Here is a 14357-nt window from a genome sequence, read left to right as displayed (position 1 = left end):
TGATGGGTTTGGGGTGAGTTTATGCTGGAAATGGTAGGGAGGCAGGTTGAGGTGCAGGGCCTGACATCTTGCCTGGGTTAAGCCAGGTCCTCAACTTTGTCATGCACAACCAGGTCTATCAATTTCCCCCTAAACAGTCTCTCCCCAGATCTGTTCTTCCTCCACACTATCTTATCTACATCAAAGGGAACAATATTCCCAGAGTTATTGCAAGGAGACCCTGTCACCCAGGATTCCTCTCTCTGTCATTCCCCACCAATGCTTCCTCTGGTACTGTCCATCGGCCCATATCCCCTCTTCCTCCTGACATTACAACCTTTCTCTCTCCTCTTAGTGCAAGGGTGACATCCCTGTTCTTCCCAGTCCCCTCCTGCCTTGTCCTCCCTCTGTTCCACTCATCAGCAAGAGAGCACTTCAACAAAATCAGGAGTAGCCAATACACCCTTTTGTCCCCTGCTCTTCAGATGAAACCCACTCTCCTTGCTTGGCTTACATGGCCTGAGTGGGACCAGCCGGTTATGGGTTGTGCATTTCTATCTTGCTCCCCCACCTCAATGTGCCCCGCGCTCCAGCCACAGTGCCCATCCTTCCCCAGGGCCTTAGCACCTGCTTGTCCCTCCCCTTGGATCTTTGTCCACCTCTTCTCACTGCTTATTTCTTCTTACCCTTCAGATTTCACCTTGGATGCCACTCCCTCAGAAAGTCATCCCTGATCACCCTTTCTAGGGGTCACCCTGTTGTCTCAATTACCAACCCCCATTTGTTTCCTCTGTAGTTCACCAAACCTTGTTAGTATGTTTCTTCTGGTGGTTTCTATGCATCTCCCCACTAGGATAGAGCTCATATCATAGCAGCAATCTGGGTCTGTTTTTCATCACCGAATGACCCGGTGCCCAACTGCAGTATGGGACAAATGGTTGGCTTATGATAAATGTTTACTTAAAGAGCAAATGAGTGATTGAGTGAATGAATAAAGACTGAATTGGCTGCAGACATTGGCCCTAAGCAAGTGTGGTCCAAGTAGATTTGATATCTATCGCGGCATTTCAAATTCCTGCAAAACCCAGTGGCAGAACACAACATTAATTATCTCACACTTCCTGAGACTCACAAATCTGAGAGTGGCTTATCTGGGTGGTTGTGGCTCAGGATATCTCTTTCACAAAGTTGTGGTCAAGATATTGACCAAGCTATACTCATTGGAAGGCTGGGCTGGCCTGGAGGATCTGCTTCAGAGATGACACGCTCACATGGTTGTTAGCAGGAGTCCTTAGCTCCTCGCCCAGTAGAACTACTTTAGTGTCTTCATGATATGGCAACGAATTTCTCCCAGAGTGTGTGATCCTAGAAAGAGCAAGGCGTAACATATTTATGATTTCTCCTTGGAAGTCGTATACCAAAGCTCTGCCATATCTGTGGACCACACACCCACCTGATACAATGTAGAGGACCCCTGCCAAAGGGTGTGGATATCTGATCTGAGTGGTGGCCATTGAAAGGATATCACTTTCTACAATGTCAGTAAGCTGTGTATTTAGGATATGTGCAATTTCCTGTTCTCGTGTTCCACTCCAATAAAAAAGAATTTAAAAAGCAAAAACCAATACGTGAAAGTATACCTCTGAAACTTTGCTTAATTTTTGTGGGGAGGTTTGCTGTTTATTGGTCTTTTCTCACATAGCAAAGAGTTTACGTAATCTCCCCATCCCCCGAGCTACCTTGCCAACAGCTCAGTCAACAAACTGACCAGAAGCATATTATAAGTGATGATGGCAGGATTTGAACCCAGATTCCCCTGGCATCACTGCTCAAGTGCCTTTCACTCAGACCATGACAATGGCAGGCAGAGTGGCCCAGAGCCAGCAAGAGGGAGAAGCACCTTCTTCAGACCCAGGAAGCAGAATGAGAGGCAGCTGGTGGCATTGTAACCCAAATTGAGAAACCTGACAGGGACTCACTGTTCCCTCAGTCTTCCCAGCCCACCACCAGCTCTCCCTTCTCTCTCTCACTTCCCCTCTTCTGAAAACTCTTCAGTTTCTGCAGCTCCTGGCTGAGCTGAGAAGTTGAAAGATCCACCAGGTGAACAGGGCAATTACAACAGCAACTTGACTTTAGGTTTGAGTCCGAGCCCTGAAAGTTAATGTTATGGGTTGACTGGCCATGGGCTGCTCAGATGGGAGATTATCTCTGGGTGTGTCTGGGATGATGTTTCTGGATGAGATGAGCATTTGAATCCATGGACTCAGTGAGGCAGGCTGTTCTCCCTGGGGTGGGTGGGCCTCATCTAATATGTTGAGGGTCTGAATAGAAGTGGATGACCAGCAGAGGAAGGAAGAATTGGCCCCCTGCTACCTGATGGCTTCATTGGGACATCCATCTTTTCCCACCCTCTGCACTCCCGGATCTCAGACCCTTGAACTTGGAATGAATTCCACCACCAACTTTCTTGGGTACTCCTCAGCTCCCATCACCATGGGAGCATATTCCTTATAATAAACTCTTCATATACATATTTTTCCTATTGGTTCTGTGTCTCCAGGGAACCCTGACTGATACACGTGTGTATTTGACCCTGTGGCGATTGACTTCTTCAACCCCCAAGCCTGCACATGATGACCTAATTCAGGAAGATCCATATGAGGACTCAAGAGGAAGATCCCAAATCTCACCACTTCCTCTCACCTGCAGCATGACCTCACACAACATCTGCCAGAGTTGATGGAATACAGGTGTTTCAAGGGGCTGCTACAGAGAAACGCAGAGTAAAAGCCTAGGATGTCAGCATGCTGAGCATGGAAGAGCATGGGGACCATCCACACAGTGAACTGGGTCTGTCTTTTGCAAGGGAAAAGAATAATGAAGCAAAGACCAAGTTAAAGGCAAATGTTATTGCTTTTCCTTGGGCTGGAATCAGAAGTATCTGCTTTATTCCTCTTTGGCTTTAGGGTGTCTCTGAAGTTCAGAGAGGCCTGGGACACTTCTGTTTTGTGCAGCTCTCAGCATCTGAAGAAAGGAGAGATGCCAAAGTAGGGTTAAAATTCTGGGATATTTTAGAGTTACCTCAACAGAGGTAACTGTTGACTTGGCCCCCACACCAGCCTGGAGGATGCTGAGTCCCACTGCCTGCCTGCACCTGGATCCTCTGGTGCCTCAATCCCTGATGGTGTCCCCACGGGCACCAGCTTCTCTCTAGGACACTGGGAGAGGCCCCTGGGCTTTGTACCCATGGCTGAGGGAGATGCTCATGAATCAACTTTTTCATATGTAAATGGTCATAAGGCATAATTAATTGGGCTATAAAAATGATTCCTCAATTAAAATGTTAACTTACTTGCAGTTTGGTAGGAATAAAACATATGTATAGATAGTAGGATGAACATTTATGTCAGCACAGCCCTGTGATTGTATAGAGAATTCAATTTAGAGATAATGTAAAGACTACTTTTGAGGTTTGTCACGGGATGCAGGCCAGAGCCAAAGGACAGACCTCTCTCCTCACTACAAGGTTGACCCTCCCACCCTAACCTCCTGCCCATTTCTGCTCATCTCTTTTGGTCCTGGCCACTCTGTCTCCTTGTTTCTCATCCCCTCAGCCACCTTTCCTTAGACCTTGCTGGCCCTGATCATAGTTAGTCTTGAAAGAGCTGCTTCCCCGTCTGCCTTCGGCTCAGGTCATGATCCCAGGGTCCTGGGATCGAGCCCGGCGTCGGGCTCCCTGGTCCACCGCGGGGAGCCTGCTTCTCCTTCTCCCTCTGCTTGCTGCTCCCCCTGCTTGTGCTCTCTCTCTCTCTCTGTCAAATAAATAAATAAAATCTTTAAAAAAAAAAAAAAGAAAGAGCTGCTTCCCTCACTCATGAGCAATAAGAGGAAGCATTGTCAGTTGTCACCACATCAAGTTGCCAGCCAGCTGACCATGTTCAGTAGGGGGCACTGGGTCTCTCTACCACTTCCAGCAGGTAAGAAATCCAGAAGAGCCATGTGGTCGCTGCTTCTCAATAAAGCTGAAGCCCTGGACTAGAGTCAGATGTGTCCTGTCTTTCTGCCTGGTTGTATCCCCTCTTTCGGGCACAGATGGTTAGGGCCCTGACTTATTCTAGTCTGTACTACCCTTTGGGCTCCAGGCCCCTGGTTGCACCTTGAGCTCTGGACCTGTGAATGTCTGGTCCCACCTCTAGATGGCCCCAAGGGAGACACAGTGATTCCTAAGCCAACAGCTCAGGCTGATGAGCAGGATGGGACTTGGGGAGTGGAGCAGGCTGTAGGACTGAGCCTGAGGAGGAAAGGTCATCAGGATTCATTCAGTGGGTCTAGTTCTAACCCCTGGGTGGCCAGGATCAGAGTGTTTGAATCATCCAGGGGGACTCAGCAGCTGAGAAGCAATCCTGTTAGAGTACAATTATTTTTAAGTCCTTAAAGAGGGTCCGCCCAGAAGTTCTGCAAATGGCCACTATCATCATCTTTTGGTGGCTTCAAGAAGTGCCACAGGTATGCTCTGGTTGATACCTTCATTCTCATCAGGAGGTTGGGAACCAGAAATGCCTTTTGTACAAACCATAAGAGACTCTTCATCATAGGAAACAAACTGAGGTTTTCTGGAGGGGAGTGGGGTGGGGGGATGGGGTTACTCCGTGATGGACATTAAGGAGGGCACATGATGTAATGAGCACTGGGTATTGTGTAAGACAGATGACTCACTAACTCCTAAATCTGAAACTAATAACACATTATATGTTAATTAATCAAATTTAAATTAAAAATTTTGAAAAAAGAAATGCCTTTTGTACTTGAGTATCAGGCCTGTCATGATCCCTCCAGCTCCCTGCTGACAGAGGGCCGGAGCTCAAGGAAATTCTGGAGCCCCATGGAAAAAAGATATTTGGTTTTCAGTCAGAGAGATTAGAGCTCAGGTTTAGGGAGAATTGACATCTATTTATTTAAATTTTCTTTGATTTCTGTCATCAGCATTTTGTCACTTTTGGCATCCATACCCAGGGCATATTTTGTTAAGTTTATACCTAAACATTTCATTTGCTTTGGAGAAAGTGTAAACGGAATGCATTTTAAATGTTGGCTTGCATATGTTCACTTGTTAGTATATGGAAATGTGATTGACTTGTGTGTGTTAATCTTGTATCCCATGACCTGATGAACTCACCTCTTAGTTCTATGAGGTTTTGCAGATGGTTTGAGGTTTTCTACATAGACAATTATGTCATCTGCAAACAGGGACAGCTTTATTCTTCTTTTCCATTCTCCATGCCTTTATTTCTTTATCTGACCTACTGCAATAGCCAGAATTTCCAGGGCTAAGATGAATACACGGTGAGAGTGGGCATCTCTGCCTTGCTCATGATCTTAGAGGGAAAGCATTTAGTTTTTCATTGTTCAGTGTGATGACAGTGTATTTTTCTTTTAGATGATCTTCATCAAGTTGAGGAAATTCCCTCTGTTCTTGTTTTTATGAGTTTCTTTTTCATCATGAGTGAGTATTAGAGTTTGTCATATGCTTTTTCAGTGTCATTTGAGATGATCCTATGATTTTTCTTCCTTAGTTTGGTATGGTGGATTACAGTGCTTCATTTTTCAAAGTTGAACCAAACTCACCTACGTGGAATAAGCCTCACTCCATCATGGTGTATAATTCTTTGCTGAATTCCATTTGCTTGCCTTGCCTATCCACATCTACCTGACCCCCCGGATTCCTGCCCCACTGGCCTCTCAGGGCACTCCCCTGCCCTGAGCTTTGCCTTTGCTCACACCTTCCACCTTCCACCCCTCACCTGCCTGAGGCTCTCACCCAAGAGGAGACAAACCATGAGAGACTATGGACTCCGGGAAACAAACTGAGGGTTTCAGAGGGGAGGGGGGTGGGGGGGATGGATTAGCTGGGTGATGGGTAATAAGGAGGGCAGGTGTGCTGATGAGCACTGGGTGTTATACACAACCAATGAATCATTGAACACTACATCAAAACTAATGATGTACTATACAGTGGCTAACTGAACATAATAAAAATTAAAAAAAGAGGCTATCCCTGTCCTCTGTCACCCGATCCTCTGAATTCTCATCCATTCTTCTTCATGACACTTCTTATAAACTGATATTCTTTATTTCTTTAGTTTTGGAAACCACCCATTAGAATGGAAAGCCCGTCTTTTGTTGACTGCTTTATCCCCAGCACCTAGAAACAAGCCTGACGCTACATAGGCTCTTGGTGAATATTTGGCGAGTAGATGGAGAAAGGAAGGAATGTTGAGTTGAGGGCTTGCACTGGGGTTTCTCAGGAGGGCAAGGTCACCAAAAAGCAGGCCCTCCCTCACCCTGGGCTCCCCTGGCCAACTTGGCGCTCTCTACTGCCAAGTTCAGAGTCTTATGGAGTGCTTCCCCCATTCTCCCCAGCAAACCACCACTCACATCTACTTGTGTGTGTGATGTATTTCATTGCTTTATTCAAGTATTTATTTATTTATTTTTACCAGTTTTTGGCAATAGGTGGGAAGAGGTAGGTTTGGGGCCAGCAGTTCTTCCTCCTCTAGTCTGAGTGGCGGTGTCTCTGGACAGGATATCGATGCTCAAGGAGGGCCGCAGGTTGTCTTCATCAGGCCGACTCTGTGTCCCACAAACTGCCCACTGAGGCCTGTTGACCCAGAGGACGGCACTGAGCATAATCAGAAACAGGGGCACCTTCAGGAGAATGAGGAGCAGGAAGTGGACGCTGCCGAGCAGGGACCTGTAGGAGGGACACGGTGACTGGCAGGTGTTTCCTCCTGGACATGAGGCCCAGGCTCTGCCTCTCTCCCACCTGCCTTTGTGCTCAGGTCCTGTGGCCTCAAAAGTCAATATCAGCGTCAAAGCTGATTGGTACCAGGGCCGGACGGCCCCACGCTGAGGGCCCCAGGCTCTTGTCCTTCAGCTCAAGCCTCGACCTTGAGCATCCGGACGCAGCAGACAGGTAAGGATGTGGTGGTGAGGAATGGAGGGAAAGGGAGAAGAGGGGACCCAGGAGGCCCAGGCTCCAGAAACAGCTTTCTGAACCCACAGCCCTCAACTCTCACAGGAACTCAGCTCCTGCTGGCACCAACTGAAGAATGAAATGCTCCCTTATAAGCACTCCTCTCCCAAATTAGTCTTGACTCACATTCAGTATGATCGTTGGAGCTGCTCTTCTGCTTAAGCTGCTCAACAACATCAACCTCCATGAGTGTCCCCCCAAGCTCAGCTCATGGCCAATCCCCTCCCCCTTCCGGGTCCCAGTAACTGTCCCCACGCCGGATCCTCACAAATGCCGTGTCCCCGCCCCACACTGGGCCTTTGTTGAAGCTCTCCACCTCGCCAGCCCCTCGCCTGGCTCGCAGCCTGTGGGTTTGCCCGATGTCCTCTCCAAAGTCGCACTGGGCTCCTCTTGCACACCCTGTTGGCACCCTGGCTCATATCCTCTTTGCCTGCTGGAGCTCTGGGGCAACTGTGGACAGCCTTGGACTGGCCAGTGGTTTTCCATCTTCAGCTCTCCCACCTCTTTGCCTGAGGACTCTCTTTACCTATAGGAGTGTGTGTGGTTTTCTGAGCAGAACAGGCCAGAAGTGGCACAGAATCCATGTCCCCAGGACGGACCCTCTGCCTACAATACTCCTTCTCCACGTAAGGAGCCTTCGCTCACCACTCTGTGAGAAAACAGGAGGCCCCGCCATCTTCCCCCACCTTGAGGACAGATGTACGTGGATCACTGCCCCAGCTTCCTCCCTGCTAGGTGGGGCTGCTCTGAGGCGAGTCCGACACCGTATCTCTGAGGCTGTCCAGTGGGATGGAGCCCAGCTGCTACTGGGATGGCTCCTCCATCAAAGTACGCTTCATTGGCTTTCCCCACCTCCCTGTTCCCTCACTATACTTCCTGGGATCACCTTTTCATAAACTAATTGCACCAAAGTCCTTGCCTCAGGATCTGATTTTGAAGAAAGCCAAACTTAAACAGGCTCTTTGGTACTTATTTTCAATGAATCTGGATTGCTTTCATCATGCCCACCATCTTCCTGTGCACCCCATCATCCTATCCATTAATGAGCAATTGGTGTTCTGGTTTTACTGGGCTGATGTCACCTGCCCCCACAGCCCCTCTGAGGCCTGTTCACTCAGAGGACAGCACTGAGCATGCTCAGGAGCAGAGGCACCTCCAGGAAGACCAGAAGCCGGAAGTAGATCCTGCTGAGCAGGGACCTGTGGGGGACACGGTGACAGGCAGTGAGCCACATCCTCAGGGAGACGCCCTGGTACCCTCCACAATCCTTCTGTCCCTGTGCCCATGTCCTGAGGCTACAACAGTCCACACAGAGATCAGTCCCAGGAGGGTCCAAGGGCAGGGCAGCCCCACACAACAGACCACGCCTGTGACCCTCAGGCTAACAATTGCCCTTGAGACAGGACTGTGGACATGGAGAGGGCCTGGCTACTGGAATGACAGGAGGGAGAACCTAGGGAGCAGGCAGGACCTGGAGCAGGAAAAGGGTTCTACCTAAGCCCTCCCCATTGGGGGTTACCCTGTCTGTGGACCAGAAATCAGTGCCGGGGTTATTTATCTGATGTCTGCTCCCCATGAGCAGGGTTGCCCATGAGGGATCGGAAATGTGTGCTTTAGTCCCAGGGAGGATCTGGCATCTGTGCGGTGCCTCCAAAACCTTGGCCTTGAAATTCAGGGGTTCATGATGGAGGGAATGAATGACCCCACTCACCTCTCTGCTCCCTTAGGGGCCTGGTCGTCAGCAGGATGACTCTCTAGCGAGGGCCTGGGGGGTGGGAGGGGGAAGCATGGGAGAGAGCCCAGGGGCCCCCAGAGCACCTGGCCGACCTGGGCTGGGTCCTGAAGGTCCCCTTTGCAAAAACGCTTGCACTTGCTCTTCCCTGTCTCTGGAGCCCGATTTCTGCAGATACCTGAGTGCGGGGTCCCCAAATCCTACAGGTCTCCAGGGAAATGTCTTCCCCCCTGGCCAGTCCTCCCTGATCATTGTGTATTAAATAACAATTCCACCACCCCGAAACTCTCCCACACATGCTCTCCCCGACCCATGTGTCCTATTTCCTTCAAGCATTCATCACGAACTGGCATTACTTCTACTGATGAATGTGTTGACTTCTTCACTGTGTGAATTTCCCAACTATTGTCAGAGCAGGCTTGTGTCTAGGTGGCCCAGGGCTGTATCCCTAGAAGAGCACCTGGCACTTGGTAGGACTTCCACAATTCGGCGTGGAGTTGGTAAATAAGTGCAGGACCTAGGCCAAGACACACACACCCACATTCCTCAGCCCTCCGCGTTGCCTAGAAATCACCCAGGTGTCAAAGGTCCCCAGCTGCTAGCTCCTTACCCAAGATATTGTCTGGGATTGGGGGTCTCCTGCAGAGTCGCGGTGCCCCACGTGGGGGCTGGCTGGGTCCTGTGAAGACCTGGGATGCTGGTGGGCCTCACGGAGCTGGGGCCTGCAGTGAGGATTGAGGGAGAAGCCTGTGTCAGGCCTGCTGTCCTCCCCTGGGCTCTCCCACTCTCTGTCAGCTGTGTGGCTCCGACTCACCTAGTCCTGGTCACTCAGGCCATCTGGACAGATGTCCTGGCTCCACATCCCCCCACAGCCACACCCAGTCTGACTGGCACTCTGGCCCTCCCCTGGCCCCTTCTCCAGGTGCGCCCTGGCCAGGTGGGCGATTCAGAGGCAGAGTCGTCCTGCTCACCGGGGCACGTGGGAGTGGGAAAGAGCAAGGGCTCCGGGCTCAGCCACCCCGTACCTTGTTTACCCTGGCAGAGGATGGGGTGAGCTTTACTCTGTAGAGATTGACCCAGAGCTGGGGGTGGGGCAGGCAGGGTCCTTAGGCAGGGCTGATGTCTGGAGTGAGAATCATGAAACAGGGCACTCAGCAGAGTCTACACTGAATGGTGGGACCTTGGCACTCAGTGCACTCAGCTCCCAAACTGTCAGCCAGACCTGTGAACCTGGGGGGCCACAGGACAGAAAGATAGACAGAAAGAAAGATCTAGAGAGACAGATACACATCCGGGGGACCCCATAGAATGTGGCCTGTCCTGAAGCCAACTGGACAAATGGCTTTCCCTCACACAGCCCGTGGTGTCCGAGGATACTCAGCCCCTCCCTGTTAAATAGGATCCCACAAAGGGCCTGGGAGGGAAATGTCCTGTGTGAGAGAAACGATTAACTACAAGAAGGACCTCAGAGGAACCAGGGACAACATCAGAATAAGAACACAAGATAAAAATCTACCCACTTAGATGGATGATCTCCATGTGGTTTTTAGGAAACAGAAACAGGGTTCTAGTAGATAAGAATTATTAGCAGCACAAGGAAGTATATTTGGGGCCAAAGGCCTGAGAACTCATTTTTCTCATCCTTCTTCTCCTTTGTCTGAGGGGAGATTTCAGGAGTTTCTCTGAGCTCCCTCCTGTGGGGACAAGGGGCCAGACGGGAGGGGGTGGGTCAAGCCGCAGGGGCAGGGAGGTCCCCAAATGCTCACAGAAGCCCCACATCAGGGTCTGGGGCTCCTTCTTGGTCCCCTGTTCAGGCTGCTGCAGATCCTCAGGATCACAGCTGTGAGGCTGGTGCCTCAGGAACCATCCATGACACACTGATGTCCTGTTAGAGCCCGAGGTCATGGGCAGCCAGTAAGGGAGAAGAGCGAATGCTCTAGGGGTTCCGTTCCCCATTGGGAGGACATAGAGCGGTCCAGGAAGAGATTCGGGTCCCCTTCAGCGTGGACAGGACCCTTGTCAGGACAGGAAGGTAGCTGACCCCAGACTCAGGGCCATCCCCAGTGCCTACCCTGGGAGAGCTTTAAGCGTGAGAGTGTGTCAGGGCGGGGCACATGGAAGCGCCTAGGTCAGCCAGAGGTGTGCATGGGCTTGTGTGAGTGTGCAGACAACATAACCCCTGTACACACAAATGCACACACACCTAGACACACACAGACATATGCACACACACAACACATGCACACACACACGGACACATACATGCACACATGCACACACATGGACACATACATACACGGACACATTCAGGCACATCCCCAGTGTCCTGGGTCACCCACCCCATCCTAACCCCGCTCTTCTACCCCATGACCCACCACTTTCCTGCCGGGGTTGGGGTGATCAGCCCCAGTCTCAGGCAGCCCTGGTGCTGGCGCTGGGGGAGGGGGTCCACAGCTCACCTGGGGTCACAGACACCACAACACGGAAGGTGTGGTCGAACACAAATCCTGGCAGTCCTGATGATGTATCGATCCCACACCGGTATGTTCCTGCATCATCCTCTGTGAGGCTCTCCAAGGTCACTGTGAAGGTGAGGTTGGCGGGATGGTCCCTGATGGACACACGGCCGTTCCTCACTTCTCTGTCTGCCTCCTTGGTCTTTACAGTACTCCACACACATGGGCTCTTGCACCAGTATTTGGCAATCTCTCTGAATTTCTCCTCGTACTGACACTGCACGCTCAGGGATCCCCCCACGGTGCCCGTCACGGACGTGGGGCCACTCAGACACCAACAGCCTGGAAAACACAACCGAGTGTGGTCAATCACCAGATGGACCTGGGTCAAGGGGATCTGGAGTCATGGCGACCCCGGAGTCCCTCAAGGGCCCTCGGGGTCTATAGTAGAACTTGGCAGGAGACAGGCCTTTTCTGAGACCAGAGGGAGGAGATATAGCTCCCTCCTCACAAAGTGACACAAGGAGAGGGTGTCCGTGGTGTGCGTGCCTCTGTGTGTGTGTGTGTGTGTGTGTGTGATGCACGGACATGTCGTTTCTGACTGTGACACTAGAGTAATGGTGGTCACAGGCCCCCCTCTCGTCAGGGCTGCTCTGTGCAGCACAGTAGACATGACTCACCAGCTGTATGCACTGAATACTTCTGGTCACTGCTGAGGCAGTGCTGGCCGATCCTAGAATGTTCTCTGCTCTCCCTCCTCCCTCCCAGGTCCTGCTTCCCTCCCCACGGGCTGCACCGCAACCCTCCCTCCCCATCCCCCTGTCTCCCTCCCTCCCCTCAGGACACACTTCCCTGCCCAGTCTCAGCCCCGCTTACCTGGGCCCTGCAGAAAGAGCAGAGCTACAGGCAGCCATGGCCTCCCATCCCTCGGGGTCATGTCTGCAGCACAGACGTCACCCACAGCAATGCCAGGGCCCTGAGGGGGGACAATTTTAAGCCTCCTCACAGAGGGTCCAGTCTCCACGGCCCACTTCTGTTTTCCCAGGCCTCTTTGCTTCTTCATCCAGCCAGTCTCCTCTCAGTCCTGATGACAGGACAGCTCCTGGTCCAGGACTGGATTGGGATTGCTGTCTCCCTTCCTCAGCCCACAGCTGCTCCTCTCGCTGTCCACACTCGCCCCACACAATGGAGTCACACTGGAGCATTTCTTCCTCAGTGGGACTTCCTCACCGCCGTGACATGTCACTTCCTTGTGGTCAGGATGGACCATGTCCGGGGTGGAGCGCCAGTAGCCCATCTTCTCAGGCATCGGTGGTGACTGCAGGGTGTTAAGACTCCTCAGCCTGCAGTTCCAAGCACCCACAGTCCCCATGGGACCCCTGCTCTCCTCTGGCCACACAAGTTGGCACTGTGACCTCAGATGCTTTCAAAGGTCCCATTAGGGTTCTGGGTTCCTAGCCAGGGTACAAATCCCCCAGGCTGCGCTTCCTTCCTGTGTGTTTCCCTGTTCTCAAGACATGGACATGGAGCAGCCATCACCAACCCCGTGAGCACCTCACTTTTGAGTCTTTCTTCTTTGGAAAGTCCACTCTACTGTGACTCACAGGGCAGAGTACTGGCAATGGACAAGAGGGTCCAGAGACTGAGGAAGCTGATGGGACCATGGGGACATGTGAAGCTGAGACTGGGCTTCTCCTCTCCATCCAGTGGCACGAGGGACCGTTGTGTAACAAGAGGGTGGTCTGCCAAAACACTGGCTGCTGGTGTCCCTTTTGGGTTCACAGTGGTGACCGGGGACCTCTTCAAGGTGCAGAGTTGGGGGATGGTCCTTGCCAAGAGGTGGGGAGGTTTGTCCTAACTCAGAGTGGCGTGTTCTCATGACGTGATGGGTTTGGGGTGAGTTTATGCTGGAAATGGTAGGGAGGCAGGTTGAGGTGCAGGGCCTGACATCTTGCCTGGGTTAAGCCAGGTCCTCAACTTTGTCATGCACAACCAGGTCTATCAATTTCCCCCTAAACAGTCTCTCCCCAGATCTGTTCTTCCTCCACACTATCTTATCTACATCAAAGGGAACAATATTCCCAGAGTTATTGCAAGGAGACCCTGTCACCCAGGATTCCTCTCTCTGTCATTCCCCACCAATGCTTCCTCTGGTACTGTCCATCGGCCCATATCCCCTCTTCCTCCTGACATTACAACCTTTCTCTCTCCTCTTAGTGCAAGGGTGACATCCCTGTTCTTCCCAGTCCCCTCCTGCCTTGTCCTCCCTCTGTTCCACTCATCAGCAAGAGAGCACTTCAACAAAATCAGGAGTAGCCAATACACCCTTTTGTCCCCTGCTCTTCAGATGAAACCCACTCTCCTTGCTTGGCTTACATGGCCTGAGTGGGACCAGCCGGTTATGGGTTGTGCATTTCTATCTTGCTCCCCCACCTCAATGTGCCCCGCGCTCCAGCCACAGTGCCCATCCTTCCCCAGGGCCTTAGCACCTGCTTGTCCCTCCCCTTGGATCTTTGTCCACCTCTTCTCACTGCTTATTTCTTCTTACCCTTCAGATTTCACCTTGGATGCCACTCCCTCAGAAAGTCATCCCTGATCACCCTTTCTAGGGGTCACCCTGTTGTCTCAATTACCAACCCCCATTTGTTTCCTCTGTAGTTCACCAAACCTTGTTAGTATGTTTCTTCTGGTGGTTTCTATGCATCTCCCCACTAGGATAGAGCTCATATCATAGCAGCAATCTGGGTCTGTTTTTCATCACCGAATGACCCGGTGCCCAACTGCAGTATGGGACAAATGGTTGGCTTATGATAAATGTTTACTTAAAGAGCAAATGAGTGATTGAGTGAATGAATAAAGACTGAATTGGCTGCAGACATTGGCCCTAAGCAAGTGTGGTCCAAGTAGATTTGATATCTATCGCGGCATTTCAAATTCCTGCAAAACCCAGTGGCAGAACACAACATTAATTATCTCACACTTCCTGAGACTCACAAATCTGAGAGTGGCTTATCTGGGTGGTTGTGGCTCAGGATATCTCTTTCACAAAGTTGTGGTCAAGATATTGACCAAGCTATACTCATTGGAAGGCTGGGCTGGCCTGGAGGATCTGCTTCAGAGATGACACGCTCACATGGTTGTTAGCAGGAGTCCTTAG

General features: G+C 51.2%; 1 protein-coding gene across 2 annotated transcripts; it reads right to left on the bottom strand.

The window, feature by feature from the left end:
• Positions 1-6427: 6427 nt before the first annotated feature.
• On the bottom strand, positions 6428-12401 carry LOC123323699 (protein CD300H-like). 2 transcript variants are annotated; one of them, XM_044912163.1, is made up of 5 exons: positions 12077-12401; positions 11204-11542; positions 9355-9466; positions 8724-8777; positions 6428-6730 (listed from the first exon to the last, which is right to left on the bottom strand). In XM_044912163.1, exons 1-5 carry the CDS (start codon positions 12261-12263, stop codon positions 6463-6465), a joined length of 960 nt encoding a protein of 319 aa, XP_044768098.1. In that variant the 5' UTR covers positions 12264-12401; the 3' UTR covers positions 6428-6462. The 2 variants fall into 2 exon arrangements, with proteins under 2 accessions (XP_044768098.1, XP_044768099.1); XM_044912164.1 differs by lacking the exon at positions 8724-8777.
• Between the last annotated feature and the right edge of the window lie 1956 nt (positions 12402-14357).

Source organism: Neomonachus schauinslandi, unplaced genomic scaffold (assembly GCF_002201575.2).
Source record: "Neomonachus schauinslandi unplaced genomic scaffold, ASM220157v2 HiC_scaffold_229, whole genome shotgun sequence".
Taxonomy (NCBI): Eukaryota; Metazoa; Chordata; class Mammalia; order Carnivora; family Phocidae; genus Neomonachus; species Neomonachus schauinslandi.
This window is presented reverse-complemented; position numbering and strand designations above follow the sequence as displayed.